Source organism: Geotrypetes seraphini, chromosome 7 (genome assembly GCF_902459505.1).
Source record: "Geotrypetes seraphini chromosome 7, aGeoSer1.1, whole genome shotgun sequence".
Taxonomy (NCBI): Eukaryota; Metazoa; Chordata; class Amphibia; order Gymnophiona; family Dermophiidae; genus Geotrypetes; species Geotrypetes seraphini.
This window is the reverse complement of record NC_047090.1, coordinates 176,453,149-176,474,633: the sequence shown is the minus strand read 5'-3', so window position 1 is coordinate 176,474,633 and position 21,485 is coordinate 176,453,149. Positions and strand designations below refer to the sequence as shown.

General features: G+C 38.0%; 1 protein-coding gene across 4 annotated transcripts in view; it reads left to right on the top strand.

Moving 5' to 3' along the window:
* Positions 1-21,485, top strand: part of DGLUCY (D-glutamate cyclase) — a 125,920-nt gene that overhangs the window by 61,345 nt on the left and 43,090 nt on the right. For 2 of the 4 annotated variants that reach the window (XM_033951027.1, XM_033951026.1), the window contains exons 5-7: positions 3,120-3,270; positions 14,451-14,573; positions 18,159-18,356. In XM_033951027.1, coding sequence (XP_033806918.1) covers positions 3,120-3,270; positions 14,451-14,573; positions 18,159-18,356 — 472 coding nt within the window. The remainder of the gene's footprint in view (positions 1-3,119; positions 3,271-14,450; positions 14,574-18,158; positions 18,357-21,485) is intronic. The other 2 variants (XM_033951028.1, XM_033951029.1) reach the window with 2 other exon arrangements.

The following is a 21,485-nucleotide window of genomic DNA, read 5'->3' as shown; positions in this document are numbered from 1 at the left end:
CAAATATTTGCAGCACCCATTCAGAGGGGCTCAGCATGGGGCAGGAGTATGGAAAGCTCGCTCCTGCCCAGTACACTGCTAGACCACCAGATATTCAAAAAAGTATGGGGGGGGAGGCAGGAGGGAGGTAAAAAAAAAAAAAAATCAGGGTTGGCTGGGACAGGAGACAGGAGGGATCTCTCCTGTGACAAGCCAACCAAGTCACACGGCAGGCTGGCGGAGGCCTGCAACAAGTCTGGGAGGGGAGCGGATGGGTGCTGACCTGAATATAAGACGAGACACCAATTTTGGGGCCATTTTTTGGCTCAAATATCTCATATTCGAGTATACAGTAATATGCTTTTACAGTATACAGTATATTGTGCTTTTAAGTAAGTTAATGCTGTACCTACCATATTTTTCAAATCAGTAATTTAGATGCAATTACATTGAGGCACCCAGATACTGCAGAACCTAGATGACTTCAAAGTTCAAGATGCATTCTTGTGACAGTTTTCTAAGAATGTCCTAAACCGTTATATACTCTCTGGCTCTGGCAGAGCTGAGGGCTTTAAAAATCACAATATCTCACAAACTAAGGGTCCCTCTTACATAGCTGCGGTAGCTTTTCTCCTGCAGCAGATGTACCATTCAGTTCCTATGGGCTTCGGCGCATTTGCCGCAGGAGAAAGGGGCCCTAAGGGATTGATTATTCAAAATATTTGTGATTAAAATTGGCTTTTAAATGCACAAATTTAATCAGTTAAAAATCCCTCTTCACATGTCCATTTGAAATGGCAGCAGAGAATCAATATATGTGCAGATTTAAATGGATAATAAAAGGGGCCTTCCTTGAGCAGTGGTTTCCGATTTGGCCAGATAACGCAATAGTCGCTGCTAACTGTCAAAATGTTTGCGGACACCCTGAATCTCACTGCACAAGTCCTAAGTCGGATATCTTCTCTTTTTTTTTTTTTAAGCAGGGACCAGTGTGTCAAAAACAAGTTAAGTTTGACAATCAAGACCATCACTGGACAAAGCAGTAGACATGCTGTCAACCTTCTTTCCCCCCATCCCTTTCAAGTTGGCTCCACCCCCCCCAAGTACATTCTGTGGAGGCATGTTTGTGGCACCACTATTTTGAACAGCTATTCTGTTTTCTTCCAGCACCATATAGTTGACAGTATGTTTGACCTGTATAGTTCTCATTCAAGTCTTGTGAGAATACAGTGGGATTTTGGGCAAAATAGCTCAGATTTGCCATGAGCTGAATGGTATAGTTATTAAACAGAATAAATGTATGTTTGTTTAAGGTATTTATATACCGCCCATCAAAAGTATCTAAGCGGTTAACAATCAGGCACTCAAGCATTTATCCCATGTGTCCCGGTGGGCTCACAATCTATCTAAAGTCATTCATTATTTATTTAAACATTCACATCCCTCATAACCAAAAACCTATGTAGGATCCCAAAAAATACACATAAACATAGGTGAGCAAAACACTCTGATCCTAAAATACTAACATGCAGTTCTTAAAACTTCCCCAAAATACATAATCATACAAGTTATTAAAAAAATAATGTTCAAATTTTTCAAAACATATCAATAATCCTATATAATAAAACCCTAGCCGCGCATGCGCACTCTTAACTGCGTGCTTCCATGATCCATAGGTCTGTGGCCGCAGGAGTGCGCATGCGCGAGTCCCCAGCCTTACTTCTTCCCAGCACCTACCTACACTCGCCGACAGGACTGGCCGCCAGCACTGGACTCCCTGCTCTCCACAATATTCGGCTCCTCTCACCAGCCGCACCAGCATCGGAGAAGGCTTCCGACGCAGGCAGGGATCGAGAGGAGCTGCGGCGACACCTCGCGGGGCGTGAAGGGAAGCGCTGTCAAAACACTCCAGCCGCTACGTTCTTCGTGGTCCCGACTCCAAACCTGCCGATTCCAGCAGCGTGTGCAGCACTCTACACATGCTGCTTCGGGGCCTTCTACTGCCCTGATTTGCTCTGCCGCATCTCTAATGATGTCATCAGGGATGTGCCAGAGTAAATCAGGGCAGTAGAAGGCCCCGAAGCAGTGTGTGTAGAGTGCTGCACACGCTACTGGAATCGGCAGGTTTGTCGGGACCGCGGGAAGGGAAGGGGGGTAAGGGAAATGCTACTGCTGCACAGGGAAGTGGTATGGGGGGAAGGGAATGCTGTTGCTGTGGCTGCTGCACAGGGAAGTGGGGGGATCAAAATGCTGCTGTACAGGGGAGTAGGGTGGGGGAAATGCTGCTGCACAGGGACATGGAGGGGGAGGGAATGCTGCTGTGGCTGCTGCACAGGGAAGTGGGGGGAAAGAAAAACAGACAGCGGGAGGAAGGCAGACAGAAAGCAAAGAAGAAAGACACAGGGGCAGGGAGAGACACAGAAAGACAGACAGACAAAGGGGGCCAGGGAGAGAGACAGACAGAAACAAAGACAGCAGGAGGGAGAGAGAGACAGAAATAAAGAAAGACAGACAGACATATATTCTAGCACCCGTTAATGTAAAGGGCTAAAATACTAGTAAAACAATAATGTCAAATTCTGATAACAACCCATCACAGATTTTTTTTTAAACCCTCTGAAAGAAGTAAGTCTTCAAACATGTTATAGAAATCTGAGGAAAAGATGGGGAGAGATTGTATACTGGGGGAAAAGGGTCAGAGGGCCACACTTTAAGATTGGTTGGTGCTGCCACTGGTCCTCGGGCCTTGCAATGAACAACACTTGATTTGATTGGGTATTTGGTTACAACTTTTGCCAGTTAACTGTATAACTTTTGCTGCTTGGTATTGCTTTGAATATCTGCCTTTAATTGGGTTGGATTCTAGTCTTCCAGAAAAGAAAAACCTTCCCCAATTCATAAGAACATAAGAGTTGCCATACTGAGAGAGACTGAAGATCCATCAAGCCCAGTATCCTGTTTCCAACAGTGGCCAATCCAGGTCACAAGTACCTGGAAAGGTCCCAAAAAGAGTAAAACCGATTTTATGCTGCTTATCCCTCATGTATAAACTAATCAATGCACTTCGGCAGAAAGCAAACCTTGGAGAATTCCTCCTGCTGACTACCAACACTTTTATCTTTTTTTTCTTTATTTGTCAGACAGCAGTGCCCTGTTCTGAAGTTGGCAGTTTTTCATGCCAGTTGGTGGTTTCAATGAGACCGATTCCTGAAGACAAATTAAACGCTGTTGTACTGGCCACTCACCCAATGAAAGATGTCCATGGAGCACCAGTTCACATTGGCAGTCCAAGTCAGTACATGTGTTCTAATGCCAAAACTTTTCAATAAAATCTGAGTTGAGTTGAGTTGAGTTGTGGGAATGGAAGAGTTCACCAGTTGCATACACGTTACCTTGTGGATCTGTACTGCACTATAGCGTCACTTGTCAGCACCACTGTAGTCGCAAAGTACTAACCAATTGGCGACAGTGGCACTTGGGGATAATTTTATAACAGACCAGGCCCAAAGGATCATATGCTAGGCCTATTTTTTATGTGATGGTTTTGTTTTGTTTTTTTTAATTTTAAACTCTTGCTTATTGAACCGCTGCCAAGCTCATTATTGGTAAGAGTAAATTCGATCACATAAGGAATTACAACTTAGAATTCAATTTAAGTGCGTTTGTATTGCATTTAAAATTCTCTTTGGAATTTTTATTCCTTTGGTTCCTTTAGATTGGAATGTACACAGATCTCATCTCGCTAGGAGTGCAAATAAATTAAAACGTACATTTCCTTCCCTCAGGGGTAAAAAGAGAACTTTCAAGAGATTCAGCCACTCTTTCATTTTCAAACTAACTGAGCTCTGGAATGAGTGACTGCTTTCACTTAGAAGTCTAGGCGCCTTCGTTTTATTTCGGAAGGCACTTTGAAAACCGAGGGCTCCTTTAACTAAGCTGTGCTAGCAGTTTTAGCACAAGCAGTTTTGCCGCATGCGCTAGACGCTAATGCCACCATTGAGCTGGCGTTAGTTTTTATGTGTAGCGGGGGGGGGGGGGGTTAGCATGCACTAATTTGCAGCGCACCTTAGTAAACGGAGCCCCAAGCCACTCTAGATTACATTCATCTTCCATATTTATGTACTGTACTTACATTATTGGGGGTTTTTTTTCCAATTCTTTATTCATTTTCCATCTTTCAACAAGTGTACAATATTACATCAATTGAATCAAATATATCACTTGAATTTCTTTTCTAATATCATCTTCAATACATAAATTAAGCCCCTTCCCCACCCTCCCTTTCCACAAATATTATAAATCAAACATATCTTACATATAATATATTCAAAAATATTGATTAAACCAATAATATAGCTATGTATCCCCCTTTCCCATAATTATAATTATACTTTTAGTGTAAAAAGGTGTCTAATCATTACAATATGTTATCAATGGCCCCCATATCTTTTTAAAATTATTATAATTTCCTTTTTGTATGACAATTATTCTTTCCATTTTGTATATATGGCATAACGAATTCCACCAGAAAGTGTAATTGAGTCTGGTGTAATTTTTCCAATTTCTGATGATATGTTGAATGGCAACTCCTGTCATTATTAATAAAAGTTTATTATTACTAGATGAAATTTGACTTTTTATTTTCATGGACATTCCAAATAGAATTGTATCATACGATAGAGCTACATGGTTTTCTAATAAACAATTAATTTGAGACCAAATTGATTTCCAAAAGGCCATGATACAGGGACAAAAGTATATTAAATGATCCAAAGTCCCTGCTTCTAGATGACAATGCCAGCATCTATTAGACTTAGAGCTATCAATCTTATGTAAACGTGTAGGGGTCCATAAAGCTCTATGTAAAATAAAAAACCAAGTTTGTCTCATAGATGCAGACACTGTACATCTCATTCTCCAAGACCAAATTCGTGGCCATTGAGATTCAGAAATCTGAGGGGCGTGGCTTGGAGCGCGCACGATATGGCAGCCTAACTGCAGCGCTCCCGTATCCAGGCAACAAACGGAACAAAAATAAAACTTCTACTTTTTCAAATCGCAAAAAAAAATACATAAAACAACGTCGGAGATGGCGAATATAAAGCAGGGGAAAGCTGAAAAACCTTCAACATCGGGAATATCAGCAAAAAGAACAAAAGTAACTCCCCTGTCACCATCGAGTGTGCCGTTCCCGATGGAGACTGAAGAACTCACTGAAAAGGCTGATATAATGACTGAACTGTTTAAAATAAAACTGATGCTGACTGAAAACTCCAATAAAATATCTGAAGTAAAAGAAGAGCTTCTTAACATGAAACAAGAAATCCAAACTGAGAGACTGAGAATGACAGTGCTGGAAGAAAAAGTGGAGAGGTTTGAATCTTTCACACAGGAATATGACAAAGATAAAAAAGAAATAGCAGCTTTAAAAAATCAAATGGTGGACATGGAAAACCGAGGAAAAAGAAAGAACATAAGAATTTTGGGGCTGGCTGAAAATATTGAAGGAGGAGACCCGGTACAATTCTTGGAAAATCTGTTACCTAAACTGCTTCAGCTCAATTCAAAATGGCCGTTAGAAATTGAAAGAGCCCACAGAATCCCCACAAGAAAGCCAGTAAATCAGGCTGCTCCAAGACCTTTGATATTCAAGGTTTTAAGGTATCAACAAGCTCAAGAAATATTAAAATTGGCAAAAGCAAATAAAAACTTGAACTATAAAGGATCAAAACTGATTTTAGTTCCGGATTTTGCTAAATATACAGCAAACATAAGAAAACAATTCCTTACATACAGACAGCAGCTGAAAGAAAAAGGATACATATATGGACTATATTATCCATCTACTATGAGAGTATCCAGTGGAAATAAATCCATATATTTTCAAGACCCGGCAAAACTGAAAGAATTTCTGACACAAAAAGAACCTATGTTTACATAAGAAACAATTCAGCTGAAGAAAGAAGAAAGAAGATGGAAAAAAGGGAAAATAAAGAAGATTATTAAAAAAAAAAAAAAAAAGATATAAGAAATGTTACTAACTGGAAATATAATTTATATTTATTGATATAGTGGATGCAATATTATAATATTATTTTATTAAATTAATTATTAATAAAACATTAGCATCCACAATCATTAATAAAATAAAATAAAAAAAAAATAAAATATATATAAAAAAAAAAAAAAAATTTTATATAAATTACTTGTTTTAATCAAAATAGAAAATTTATTCAATCATATAGCATATTAACTTATTATGAATAAGGAATATTGAAATGATTTACAATGAAATTATCATTAAAAATATTGATAGGAAAAATTTATTATTGATATATCGAGAATAAGATTTAAAAATGAAATATATTAATTTATTATAAAAACAATAATTTAATTCTGTATAAGAAAATTATAATTTTATGAAATATATACAAGAAAATAATTTGATTATTGACAGAATTAATTAATAAAATATATATCTAATAAAAAAAAAAAAAAAAATTTTATTTGATTCAATTATTCAGTCATATTAACTTATTATGAAAAATAAGAAAATAAGTAATTGAATGGTAGATAATAATATTAATAAAATATGAATTTATTATAAAACTTATTTATTGACATAAAATGTATATTTTATTTAACTAATTATTCAAATTAATTTATTATGAAGATGATCTATGAAAATGATTGAATTGCATTATTATTAATATAAATATTCATATATTTTTATAAAAATGAATATATTCAATTTATATGAAGATCTATAGATATATATAGAGAAATAGAGATATATTGTAATATGTTTATTTATTAAGAATATAATATTACATGTATGCATGATATTGAATTTGAATTTAATTTTATGAATCAAATATATATAATTCTCAGTAAATTTATAAAATATTATAGATTAAATGGATATAATTTTCAATTATATAAGAGTGGAAGTATAAAGAATGTATTGAATTTAGAAATATGTTTTTTAAATAATATAATGAATTATTAGTTGCCTGGAGATGGAGATGTAGGTTTTGCATGACCAATGCGTGTTCCAAATCAGAATATGATAATGGGAGGGAGGGGAGGGAAAATAATGGGTGGGATAGGATATGAATTTTTAATGAATGTGCTAGGAAATAATCTTGTAAACTATCATAGAATATTGGATAAAACATAACTATTAATTAGATGGATATAAAAATGTATTCGCTGAATGTCAATGGTTTAAATCATCCTATTAAGAAGAAGAAATTATTATCGTTCCTTAAAAATCAAAATGCGGACATTTATTTTATTCAAGAGACCCATCTTTCGGAAATTGAATCAAAAATATTATCTGGAGGATGGATTTCTAAATGTTTATTTGCACCGGCTTTAAAGAAAAAAGCTGGAGTGGCTGTTCTAATAAACAAAAAATGTAATGCAGATTTTAAATTAATTAATTATGATCCCTTAGGTAGATGGGTACATATCGAGATGGTTCTGGGAAATACAACCCTGAATTTATTCAATTTATATGCTCCTAATACGAATCAAATGGAGTTTTTTAAACAAATTCAACAATTGCTCTTACCACTGGCTACATCTAATTTAATAGTAGCAGGGGATTTCAATGCTGTAATGGATCCGATTTTGGATAAAAAACCAAGTAAAGTTATGAAATCATTAGGCTTAGATAATTTGATAATATCTTGTGATTTAGTAGATATATGGCGAATTCTTCATTTTAATGATCAGGAATTTTCTTTTTGTTCTCAGGTCCATAAATCTTTTTCACGAATTGATTATATATTTGTTTCTAATAATATAGCGCAGCGTATCTTAAAAGCAGTAATTGATCCCATTATAATTTCAGATCATGCTGGTGTGTGGATTAATCTTCAAAATTATGATGTTGAAAATTTTGATTTAATTTGGAGATTTAATAATGATTTATTAGCGGATTCAAAATTTCTTGAAGATTTTAAAATAAAAATGCAAGAATTCTTTCAATTTAATGAATCAGATGATATTAATGCTGAGATCTTATGGGATGCTTTTAAAGCAACTATGAGAGGAAATATTATTTCATATTCAACATTTATTAACAAACAAAAAAAAAAACAATTTCTTGAGATGGGAAAGCAAATTAAATTATTAGAAAATAAATTAATTGAGAAATGGGAAAATAATACATTACAAGAATTATTAAAATTAAAAGTTAAATATAATGAGATTTCTTCTCAAATTGTGAGGAAAGACATTTTCAACAAACAAGTACAATTTTATGGAAATTCAAATAAAGCAGGGAAATTATTAGCAAACTTTCTAAAAGCAAAAAAAAGAAAATCTAAGATTATTGCAATTAAAGATACACAAGGTAACACACATACCAACACAAAAGATATTATAACACAATTTCTTGATTTTTACAAAGAATTATATACTTCCAATTCTTATAAAAATAAAGAACAAGACGGGTTAAATTTTTTAAATTCATATATTGGACCAAATATTCCAGATCATATAAAAGGAAGTTTAGAAGAACCTATATCTTTAAAAGAATTAGAAACAGCATTGAGGTCTCTTAGAGTTGGATCCGCTCCAGGTGGAGATGGGTATACTGTTGAATTTTATAAATTTTTCCAAAATATCATATTACCACATCTGTTAAATTTGTATCAATATCAAATAAAGAATGAAAATATTTCTGGTACTATGGCAGAATCAATAATTATAGTCTTACCAAAACCAAACAAAGATCCTACTCTGGTTTCAAACTACAGGCCTATTTCATTATTGAATGTGGATAACAAACTAATGGCTAAAGTATTAGCATTAAGATTGGCAAAAGCTCTCCCTTTCATTATTGATGTACATCAAACAGGATTTATTGCTAAAAGACATTCATCAAATAATACTAGATTAGCATTCCACTCATTAAATTTAGCAAAAAATATAAATGATCCAGTTTTTTTAATATCTTTAGATGCAGAAAAAGCCTTTGACAGAGTGGAATGGAATTTTATATACCAAGCTTTACAATGGTTTGGCATAGGATCCGGTTTTATTAAAATGATTCAGACATTGTATAGCTCTCCTGGAGCAAGATTATATATTAACAATAATTTATCAAATAGATTTAACTTGCATAGGGGAGTTAGACAAGGATGCCCTCTGTCTCCTTTACTTTTTGATATTGTCCTAGAACCTTTATTAATTGCAATAAACAAAACTAAGGAGATAAAGGGAATATCATTTACCAGTTTTGAATTTAAATTATCTGCATATGCAGATGATATATTATTATATTTAAGAGAACCGGAAACTACTATTCCATGTATACTTAATTTAATAGAAAAATATGGTACTTTTTCTGGATATAAAATTAATTGGAACAAATCTGAAATTCTCCCAATAAATGTTCATTGTACCAAAGGATTATTTGAAACATATTCATTTATTTGGAAAGAAGATGGTATAAAATACTTAGGAATTATGATTAAAAATACAATTGAAGACACAGTCAAAGAGAATGAAAAACTTTTATTGAAAAAAATAACAGAAATGTGTGAGCAATGGAATCCATTACATCTTTCTTGGTGGGGAAGAATTCAAACAATTAAAATGATGATATTGCCTGTGGTTTGTTACCAAATGAGTATGATTCCAATATTTTTTCAGGGGTCGTTTTATAAAAAACTTAACAATGTTCTTACAAAATTTGTTTGGTGTGGGAAAAGACCAAGAATCGCTTTAGTATCATTACAAAGACCAATTGTGGAAGGGGGGGTAAATTTTCCAAATTTTTATAGGTATCATCAAGCCTATATCTTAAGACAGGGTATGTATTGGATCCTCCCAGACCTTTTAGAAAATGTACCTGATTGGCTATATTTAGAATGGCGGCTCCTATTCCCTTTATATCCAGAACAGTTAATAACTATAACAATGCCTAAAAGATACAAAGATCACAGAATTTTATTTGACACTTGGAAAACATTGAGATATATTAGTAATCTATCACCAGAACCTATTGCTAAATCTCTAAATCAATCAATATGGATAAACTCCAGGATCAGAATTGGTGGATTTAAAATCGTCTGGAAGCAATGGATAAATGCAGGAATAAGAACATTAAATGATGTCATATCAGAAGGATCACTGCTTAGTTTTTCACAATTGCAAAATAAATTTGGATTAAATAAAACACATTATTTTAAATGGATGCAATTGAAGCAGGCCATTCAGGTAGGGTTCCCTGAATGGAAAAATCTAAATAATCAATATAGTCTACAGGTTCTATGTTTCCAGACGGATTTTTTGGGTCACCAAGCCGCAAAATGGTACAAATTGATATACGGATTTTTAAATAAAAAAAAGAAAACAGGTCTTAGGGATATTTGGAGTATTGAGATTGGTCAGACAATTTCTGAATCTCAATGGCCACGATTTTGGTCCTGGAGATTAAGATCTACAAGGTCAGCATCTATGAATCAAACATGGTTATTCTTATTACATAGAGTATTCTGGACCCCAACGCGCCTGCAAAAAATAGATAGTACTAGATCTAATAGATGCTGGCATTGTAAATTGGAAATAGGGACGTTAGATCATTTAATCTTTTTCTGTCCCTATGTAAATGCATTTTGGAATTCAATTTGGCCCCAAATTAATAAGTTATTAGAGAATCACGTAGGACTCTCATATGACACCATATTATTTGGTACTGCAATGAGAACTAAGAGTCCGATTTCAGCAAATAATAATAAGCTATTACTAATACTAACAGGAGTCGCCATGCAACAAATTACTCAAAATTGGAAAGACTATACCAAATTGAATTATACATTTTGGTGGAATTCTGTTTGTCATATTTATAAAATGGAAAAAATATTAGCGTTACAACAGGGAAATCTTCTTAACTTCAAGAAAATTTGGCAACCATTGACAAAATATTCTAATGATTAGTTTCTTAGCACAATGATAAAAATTATATACGAATGGGGTGGGATTTGATTAATTAATGGAAATAAATTATATAAAAAGGGAGTGGGAATTATATTTTATATGTTATTGTATAATCTTTATCATATTATATTTAAATAATATGAATTAATAATGATAATATTATGGATATGTAATAATTAATATATATTGTATGATTTAAATATTGTAAGAATGGAAAATTTATAAATAAAAAATTAAAAAAAAAAAAAAAAAAAAGAGATTCAGAAATCTGATGCTTAATCTCAATGCTCCAAATGTCTCTAAGACCAGTCTTTGGTTTTTTATTCATGAATCCAGATATCAATTTATACCACTGTGCGGCCTGGTGTCCCAAGAAATCCACCTGAAAGCATAAGAATTCCAGCCTATACTGATTATTGAGATTTTTCCATTCAGGGAACCCCTCCTGAATAGCCTGCTTCAGTTACATTATTGTAAACTGAGTCGAGCACCTTTTGGTTGAAGACCCGGTCTATAAAATTGAGTTTTGGTTTAGTTTTAGATTAATTATTTCAACATTACATCAGTATAGGAATGGCTATATACACACTAATCTAGTCCCAATAGCCATACCTCACCCTCCACCAAGCCAAATACATAACCACATTTTCTTATGCAATAAAAGTGTTCACCGGTCCACTGTGTCATCTTAGGATTAGAGAAATAAGAAATGGATCCCACACCTTCAAGAACGTATGCTTTACTTGCCTCTCTGCATTCAAGGCCGACATTCATTGCATCCTCAGCAGTTTGTGCATCTGGCAGTATCTCTGAAATCTACTGTATCTTGATACACCTTTTAGATATTAAGATATGCGTTTCTAACAAACAGGATAGCGGCACCAAAATCTAATGTAATTTCTTCTTCCATGTCCAGCAAATACATCTCTGGTTTTGTGTCTATTCTGACCCTCGTACTAATACTACTTAACATTTCTATAGCACTGCTAGATGTACACAGTTCTGTATATTAATAATAATAATAATAATAATTTATTTTCTTATATACCGTCCCACCAACAGTTCTGGGCAGTTTAGCAAATAATATACAATTCCACAATGATAGTACATCGTAAGCAAACAATACAGCAGTGGTTAATATTCCATTTAAAATCCTAAACTCTAATGAAAAACAACCTACAGCAAATTCTACTTTTTTTTTTTTAATTCTTTATTCATTTTAAAACTGACAAACAAGTGATTAATATTAAAACATTACATTACTAAAAAAATATACAGCACTTGACATTCTTATACATATAATCCAAATTCTACTAAAAGCTGGATCAACTCTAGTTAAAATGCAATTTAAAAAGATTTTAAAATTAGAAGGTAAAAAAAAAATAATAATTAACACATAACAATTAAAATCATCATTCTAGTTTATCAAATAAATACGTTTTTAAAGATTTTCTAAATGTAAAATAAGAATAAGTTTGAGCGATCAGCGGGTGTAACCAGGAATTCAACTTCCCGGCCTGATACTCCATGCAAGACACGATCTCTACTCGATAGAGCTTACAATCTAATTAAAACAGACAGTATAAATAGGGGAGTTTTGAAAGTATTCCATTTCCAAACATCTGCCAAAGCCAACACTGTGGGTAAATTCTGGATCATGTACAACCATTTAGATAATATCATCTTCATGAGTTGCTCTCTGCTACTTGGAGATACTGGCAAGGATCACCAAGTTTCCATCAACACACTCAATTGTCAGTGCAGCTGCTGCTGTTTTAAAAGAAAGAACTGGTTTCATCTCGTGGTGTTCTTATCCAATCCATGGAAGATGATGAGGGCCATTTTTGACAGGACGTTTTAAGTCCAACTTTGGACATTTCCCAAAAGACATCCAAAGTTGGAAGCAGAAAAATGGCCATTTTTGAGACTGACTACCACAAGACATCCTCCCCAAAATCTTTTTTTGAAAATCACCTACTTAGATGTTTTGGCCACTAGGATGTCCAACCCTTAGGACGTCCAACTTTATTCGCTATTTTCTACCACAAAACTGTCCAAGTTCAAAACGTCCAAATGCAGACCATTTGGACATGGGAGGGTCCAGAATTGTAATGGACTGGCCACATAGACATGTAGAGGACACTGCTGTGAACTTCACATAAAGGGTGCCAGATGTACATCTCACCGTAACCCACTTTTAATGTGTGGTGAGCCCTCCTAAACTAGTTACTACAAAAGAATACTCATTACATTGATGTCTTCTATCTCGCCAATACCTTTCAGTTCTAGGCGGTTTACAACAAGAAATTAGCCTGGGCATCCCCAAGGAGATTACAGGGTTGATAGCTATAGTATGCGTCAGGATCTGGGAATGGTCGATACGGTTTGGTTAGATTGACAAATTTCTTGAATAGTATGGTTTTCAGTTCTTTCCTGAATGTTTTGTAGTTGGGCGTCTTGATCAGCTACTTGAAACATGCATAACCATACAAACTTTTTTGGGGGAAGGAAAACAGGATCTCGGATATCCATGCCACCGACCAATTGTAGGTCTGTTGGTAATATTTGGATAGGGGTATTTCATTGATCCTTAAAAACCTTATTTTTAAAAAAATTTTTAAAGCGTTACTGTGCAACTACTTCTTATATCTATCTCAATATGAAAGAATTATACTTAATTCTTTCATTAAAAAAATTATCAATATTTTAAACCCTTTGATTAATAAGTCAAATAGTATATCTTAGCAGACTTCAAAAATAGCTAACTTGCAAACCAGCAGAGATAAAATCCTAGTGGACTTTTAATAACAATAGCATTGTTGTTTGTGAGAAGATAGGCAGGCATCATTCAGAAACAAAGTAACAGACTCGCTAATGTGACAACTACACGGTTACAAAAAATTAAGCCATTTAGCTTGAGTTTATAGAGGTGATTGTTGAACCTATTCCAAAAGAAGAAACCCGGATGCTTCACTTCCATTGCTATGGAGTATATAAGGTGTAACATGTTGTACACAATAGCATGCCTATTTTTCCCTGCATTGGAGGGTGAGTTTCCTTGGATAAGACATACAAATACCTATGTTCCTTTTCCACCTGTTTCGTAGTTTGTTGTTCCAAGCAAATCAACAGAACGACTGGCTAGGCAATCTCATCAAGCACTCTTCATCCTACCTTAACTTCAGAAAACTAGTCAAAACCAACCTGTTTAACTGATTTGTAACCAAGAACTCTTAAAGCCTTTCCCCTGTATTCTACTTATCTGTACTTGACGCCCCCACAATGTGACTTTCACCCTGTTTTTCTTCCTCCCCACAAATATGCATGTATTCAAAGACATCATTGTTATTCTAAGAATTCATTGTATCCAAGGACTTCATTGTTATGTCTTCGCTGACTGTCCAGCTCTTATTGTAAACCGCCTCGAACTACTTTGGCTTTGGCGCTATATAAAAATAAAATTATTATTATTATTATTATAAGCTAACCAGGTGGTAATTTTTGTGTGTGTCTTTCAGGCTATTTAGGAATCAAAGATCTCACTAGCCCAGATTATGGAGACCCAGTGCAGTTTCACCTTGGGGATGTTCCAATGTTTTGGGCCTGTGGAGTCACCGGCGTGGAAGCTGTCAGAGGCTGCAGTATGTATGACAGTCCCTGGTCTAGTAAAAACTACAGGTTACAATCAAGTTAGAGGCTTGACCATGCCTTTGTCAGCTGCCTTTAAGATTCTTAAGTAGCTTTTGCATTTGGGAGTAGTATGATAAAAAAAAAAGATAGAAACATAGAAGATGACGGCAGAAAAGGGCCACGGCCCATCTAGTCTGCCCACACTAATGGCCCACCCCCTAACTACCTCCATGAAGAGATCCCACATGCCAATCCCATCTTTTCTTAAAATCTGGCACGCTGCTGGCCTCAATTACCTGTTGTGGAAGATTATTCCAGCGATCAATGAATGAATTGTTAAGATCTGGCAGCTACCAGCTGGAGTGGAAGGCTACGTCCCCCCTTCTCCCTCTGGTGCCTTACATACATACCTACTTCCTTTGGTTGACCATAAGGTTTTGTGGCTCTCCAAGGATGATGAAGTCTCCTTCCCCTCTAAGGTCTTTAGATGCTTCATCCACAGCATTCTTATCCTGAGACGGAGCCAATCTCAGATCAGCCCTGATAGAACTCTTTGAATCCGGTTTACGTTGAACCGAGCCGTGTTATTAAACAGAAACAAAAGAGAAAAATGAAAACAGAGGGCCCCATTTAGTAACCTGCATTAACACGCATTATGCAATGAGCTCCTCATTCTATAAAGTCCACCTAAAGTTAGGCGCCGATATCGGCACCGATTCCATGAAACATAGGCGCCCGTTATAGAATGACATTCGGTGTTGCTTAAGCATGCTTAGGCAGTGTTCAGCATTCTAACATTTAGGCGTCCCCAATTTATGCCGGGGTTTTCTATGCCTAAAGTTAGGCACCAATATCGGAGCCTAATGGCACCCAATTCACAAAGAGGTGCCTAACTCAAAAACACGCCAATGATCCAATCCTAACTACACCCACTTTGGCATAGTTGCTTTGGGCTAGGCATCTGCGTGGGCGTGCGCCACTTCTGATACCAGTTCTCATGAGGAGCTAGCGAAAACTGAGGCAGCCATTCAGAACTGCGCTTGTGCGCTGTTGGCCTCAATGTGCCGGTAAACACACGCAGCTGTCTAGTGAAGCACCAGCGACCAGCACAATTAGGACGTGGCCCAGGCATTAGCGCGCTTGTGCACCACGGGCCCCGACAAGCAGCAGGCAGCTGTCCACCGACCTCCAAAATTTAAAGGTACCGTGGGGGGGTGTTATATTCGCTTCATAAGATGCACCCTTACTTCCACCCATTTTTTGGGGGGGAAAAAGTGCAACTTATGGAGCAAAAAATACGGTACATAACTTTTATGAACACCCATGCACTTTCCTTGACCATGCCCTCTTTTAAAATTTACATATTAGTGCATACTTTACATATTTACATATTACCGTATTTTCACACATATAACGCGCATACGTGTATAACACGCATATGCGTATAGCACGCGGGAACAACGCATTTATGTAAAAAAAATTCTATATAGCACACACGCATATACCGTGCATGCTGCTAAAACCTCCTCCCGCCACCCCCGCTTACTCCCTCTTCTGGCCCTGTGAACCGGCATCCTCCCCCCCCACGATCCTACATCCTCCCCAACACCGCAAAGACATCGCTTACCCCGATTGGGCACCGGAACCAGCACCAATGCACAGGACGTGCCAGTGCCCGAAGATCCTCCCTCGCCTGGGCTGGGCTGGGTGGTGTGAGGGAGATCCTCCCTCTTCCCTGTGCTGGGCTGGACTGGGCTTTGAGCATTTGCGCATGCTCAAAGCCTTCTGGTCTCGCTCTCTCCGAGATTCTGCATTGGTGCTGGTGCCGGTGCCCAATCGGGGTAAGCGATGTCTTTGCAGTGCTGGGGGGGATGTAGGATCGCGGGGTAGGGGGGGTGACGCGAGCGGGGGGAGGATGCTGGTTCGCAGGGGGGATGCCGGATCGCAATAAAAAAAAAATTTGTATAATGCGCTCACACATATAACGCGCATGGTTATGCTCGGTTTGTAAAATCGTGTATAACACGCGCGTTATATGTGTGAAAATACGGTAGTACATACTGGTGCATACTTTTATAAAATCGTGCTTTCCAAGTTGAGCATAACTTTTAATTAGTGCCAATTAGCATCAATTACAAAGTGCTAATTGCCAGTTATCAGTGCTGATTAGGCCAGTCAATTAAGTTGTGCATGCAAATTGGCTGAGCGCACAACTTAAGGCACTATGAGCTAGATTTCACTAACCTACCTGTCCGTACGGCAGGCCGACCAATTCACCAAGGTTCAGCATGCAAATGGGGGCAATCGGAGGAACACCCCCCCCCCCCCCCCCACCGACCATACGGATTGCTAGTGAGCGATCCTGAAGCATGCATAGAACCATCTGTAGATGGGTCTGCACATGCTTACGGAGCTGCAAGCTGCTTTTCTTTCAGTTTTTTTACTACTACTTCGCGAACCCGTGGTTTTAACCCGCTTTAAACCAGTGGGTTAAAACCACGGGCTTGCACTGCAGGGGAAAGGCTGGAGAGTCGGGGCAGCGGGCCGGGGCGTAGGCTGGCGAGAGGAGAGCTGGGGCTGAAGTCGGGCTGAAAAGGGCAGGAGAAGTCGGCAGAGAGTAGGAAAGGTCGTGAGCGACTGGTCCCCAGCATTTGCTTCTTCTGTTGATCGCCCAGCCCAATCAGTGTCCCAGATTTGTTTAGTGAATCACGTCCCTGCCTACTTTGGGTGCCATTCCCCCTCATTTGCATGCACAGATCAAAATCAGATCTTTACACAGGTTAGTGAATTAGGTTGGAGGGAAATCAAGTTGCAAAGGGCTCGCAAACCGATCGGTACACGATCGGTTTGCTTTGGGGGTGAATTTTTAAATAGGTCCCATTGAGATTCAAGGGGATTGCATTAAATGACTTGTGCAGGTTAGTAAAACAAGGCTAATAATTTGAATGAAGCCCCTTGTACATTTTTGGTAGATGAACTATTGTGTGACTGTCAGGTGCCGAGTGGATTAAGGTGTTTCAGTCTTGATTAAGAAAGAATGTCCCTTAAAGCACTGCTTCCCAAACTTTTATCTGCTAGGACCCCATCTTAACATTTTAAAATATATGAGAGACAAAATGATGCTGAAAATAAAATAGCAGACCTCCATTGCCCTTCCCTCCTGCATCTACATCCCCCTCTCTCAAATTATCCAAAGCATGAAGGCACAGCAGCAGTAGTGGCAACAGTAGCCGCAGTCAGTCCAGGACCCTGTGTGTCTGCATGTTTCTAGACCCCAACATCTCCAAGGGCTTCCAGTACAGCAGGAAGCCCACATGGAAGAAGAAGCATGGAATGTTTACTGATTCACAGACCCCCATGTTGATTGCTGCTCCTAGGTGTAAGTCACAAAGGAGGTCCAGAGGGAGTGGGTCCCATCCATTGATAATATAACCCCATTTGGGGTCCCAATCCACAATTGGGAATCTCTGCCCTACATTTTGTCTGTACAAAGTGCAAGGTAGTTCTGCATGGAGGTATCGTCATACTCTGCTTTGTTTCACTGTGGGTGGGACACTTCTGGTGAATTCACTCTGCTCTTCTACTGTCCCCTTCAGAGTCCCCCTTGGCCTTCACTCATTCTCCTGGCTGCATGTTTATCACTGACCTGAAAAGCGAAGAGGCTGTGCTAAACGATCCCGAAGAGAGTCCACAAGTCTGCTGTATTTCCCATAACCCCTTGCACTATAGCGTTGCCTCGGCAAAAGCCATCAGAAAGATTCAAACTCTGGAGAGCTTGATTGGAGCAGATCCAGGTAAGACACTTCTCTGAAATTATGGTAGCAGAAAATTAGAGATGTGTGCATTTGGTTCATTGATGCATCTTTAAATTTTAGTTTAAAAATTTTCATGGTTTGTTATTTAAATATATTACATATTTGAGGGTTGAATGGAAAGTAATGCCTCCACCTCCATAATTCATCAGCAGATAGCAGCATTGACACGCTACACCCATTCTTTGGCATCTCTTCCTTCACTTCAGTTAGCAACAAGTATCTTTGTGGAGAGGCTATTTTGTTATTGCTTGTGAACTGGAAGCATGCAGAGAGCACTCATCGGTGCAATTTAGGCAATGTGCTAGATAGAATTTCTGACTGTTGAAGTAGCCCCTCAATGAGAGAGGTTGATGAGCTCATAAAGGACAATCAGAGAATCGCTCAAAGGGGAATTGGTGACAAACTTGGCATTTCACATATGAAGAAGGATACAGTACTACTCGAAAGGGTCCAGAGAAGAGTGACTAAAATGGTTAAGGGGCTGGAAGAGTTGTACAGTGAGAGGTTAGAGAAACTGGGCCTCTTTTCTCTTAAAAAGAGGAGACTGAGAGAGGACATGATCAAAACGTTCAAGATAATGAAGGGAATAGACTTGGTAGATAAAGACAAGTTTTTCACCTTCTCCAGGTTAGGGAGAACGAGAGGGCACTCTCTAAAGTTAAAAGGGGATAGATTCCATACAAGCGTAAGGAAATTCTTCACCAAGAGACTGGTGGAAAACTGGAACGCTCTTCCGGAGGCCGTTATAGGGAAAAACACCCTTCAGGGATTCAAGACGAAGTTAGACAAGTTCCTGCTGAATCAGAACTTACGCAGGTAAGGCTTGACTCAGTTAGGGCACTGGTCTTTGACCTAAGGGCCGCCGCAGGAGCAGACTGCTCAGCACAATGGACCACTGGTATGACCTAGCAGTGGCAATTCTTATGTTCTTATGGATTACATTTTGATATCCTTGATTAAAAAGTTTGTGCAAGATGGGCTCCTCACATATGACCTTAGAAATGAAAGCTTCAAGACCTGAAATCTGTCAGCAGTTGTCCTGATAAGAGAATGAAGTTAAGGAATGTCTTTACAAAATTGTGACATCCATTGAAGCATGGGTTCATCATTAGCCAGAAACAAAGAACCAATCCATAGAGATCATTGCAAAAGTTCACCTGTGAAGAAAAAATTCTGAGCACAGCCGCTTTTATTTATTTAAAAAGTTATAGCCCGCTGCATCCACAGTTCTGCGTGGGTTACATAGGAGCACACATAATAAAATTATAACACTCAAAACTATTTTTGTCTCTACACTTTTTACAAAAATACAGTAAACTAGAAAGAACCTGCCTGCAACAAATAAAAGAACTTACAATACTCTCCCGAAATTCGCGGGGGTTCTGTTCCAGGTGCACCCGTGAATTTTGAAAAACCACAAATGCAGTTTAGGAGCGGATCAGAGGCGGGAGAAGGCTGCAAGGGTGGCAGCGGGTGAGAAAAAGAAGGCTGATGTCCTGCGGGAGCATTCTTAGTGCCTCAATTGTGCTTCTCTCTTGCTAGGCAGACAGCCAGTCTGGAGAGCCGGTGGGGTTTGCTCGGAGTCGGCAGTTTTGGCAAGAACTTTGCTGCTTCTGCTACTGTGGCAGTTTATGAATTTTCCATTGGTCAGTCATTCGTGGTATTTTCTGACCGCCTCTTCCGGGAACTAAAGTCAGGCTATACCAATCAGGAGCTGCTTTGACACACCATCTGGTGTGTCAAAGCAGCTCCTGATTGGTGAAGCCTGACATTAGTTCCCGGAAGAGGCGGTCAGAAAATACCATGAACGACTGAGTCCGCGAACCACAAATTCATGGGGGTATACTGTACTTATATTCTCTCTCAAACAACATAGTTTTCATACTTTTTCTAAATTACATCACTTTAGAAGACTGTATGATTTCAATTGGTGACAAATTCCACAATATTGCTCCCTGTAATTAAATCATAGATTGATGAGTTCTTACTGATCTCGACAAATTCAACGATAGAGGATCGAGGTTCACTACAGGTCATGGACCTGGGGGGGGGGGCCACCGCGTGAGCGGACTGCTGGGCACGATGGACCCATGGTCTGACTCGGCAGAGGCCATTCTTATGTTCTTATGAGATTCTCAGAGCACTGAGCTCTCTTTGGCTAATAACGGAACAGGGAGCTCAAAACTACAGGACGTTTTGTCATTCAGTAATTCAAAAATCAGAGTTTTAAATTCAACACGCTGGGCAATGGGTAGCCATATAACGCCAAACATTGTGGCACACCTTTACCAAGGGTAGCCCAATCTGAATATTAATTTTTTTATTTAAAAATTTATATACCGCATAAAACTATGCAATTAACATATTGGTTACACACATAATATAATGATCGCCCTTTAGTCGCATGGATATGAACAAACAATAGACAGACATATCAATAAAACATTTAACAATAAAACTGTAAAAAGTTAAAACCTAGATATTCGTTGGCACTATATCTTACAGGAAGAATAAAGTAGCAACATTTCATAGAAAAGTGTTTTCAACATTTTCTTAAAATTGATCTTTCCAACACAAAATCACAGTCTGCCTGGTAGAGCATTCCAAAGTTTGACCCCCCACCACTGACATCATTGATGCTCCAATTCTAACATGAATAATAACATGAATAATCATGAGCAATTTCTACCCAGAATGTCCTCTCGTTCTCACAATGCCTAAAGCCTTCAGCCTTGTGAGCAAGATGTTATGATTGACTGACTGTATCGAAAGAGGCCAAATGTCCAAAAAGATTGCAAATGGTGGTAACTACCATGTTTCCCCGAAAATAAGACCTAGCATGATTTTCAGGGTAGGTCCTAATATAAGCCCTACTCCAAAAATAAGCCCTAGTTAAGATCCCTCCCTCCCTCCCATCCCTTTGTGCACCGGAACGCCACCGACCCTCCCACCCCTTTGTGCCTATCCCTCCCTCCCATCTCTTTGTGCACCAGAACACCACCGCCCGCCCTACAAACCTCCGAAGCCTCAAAATTGGTAGCAGAGCTCTGAACGAGCTGCTTCGCAGCTTTCCCCACCAGGGCCTTCCCTCTGTTGCATCACTGATGA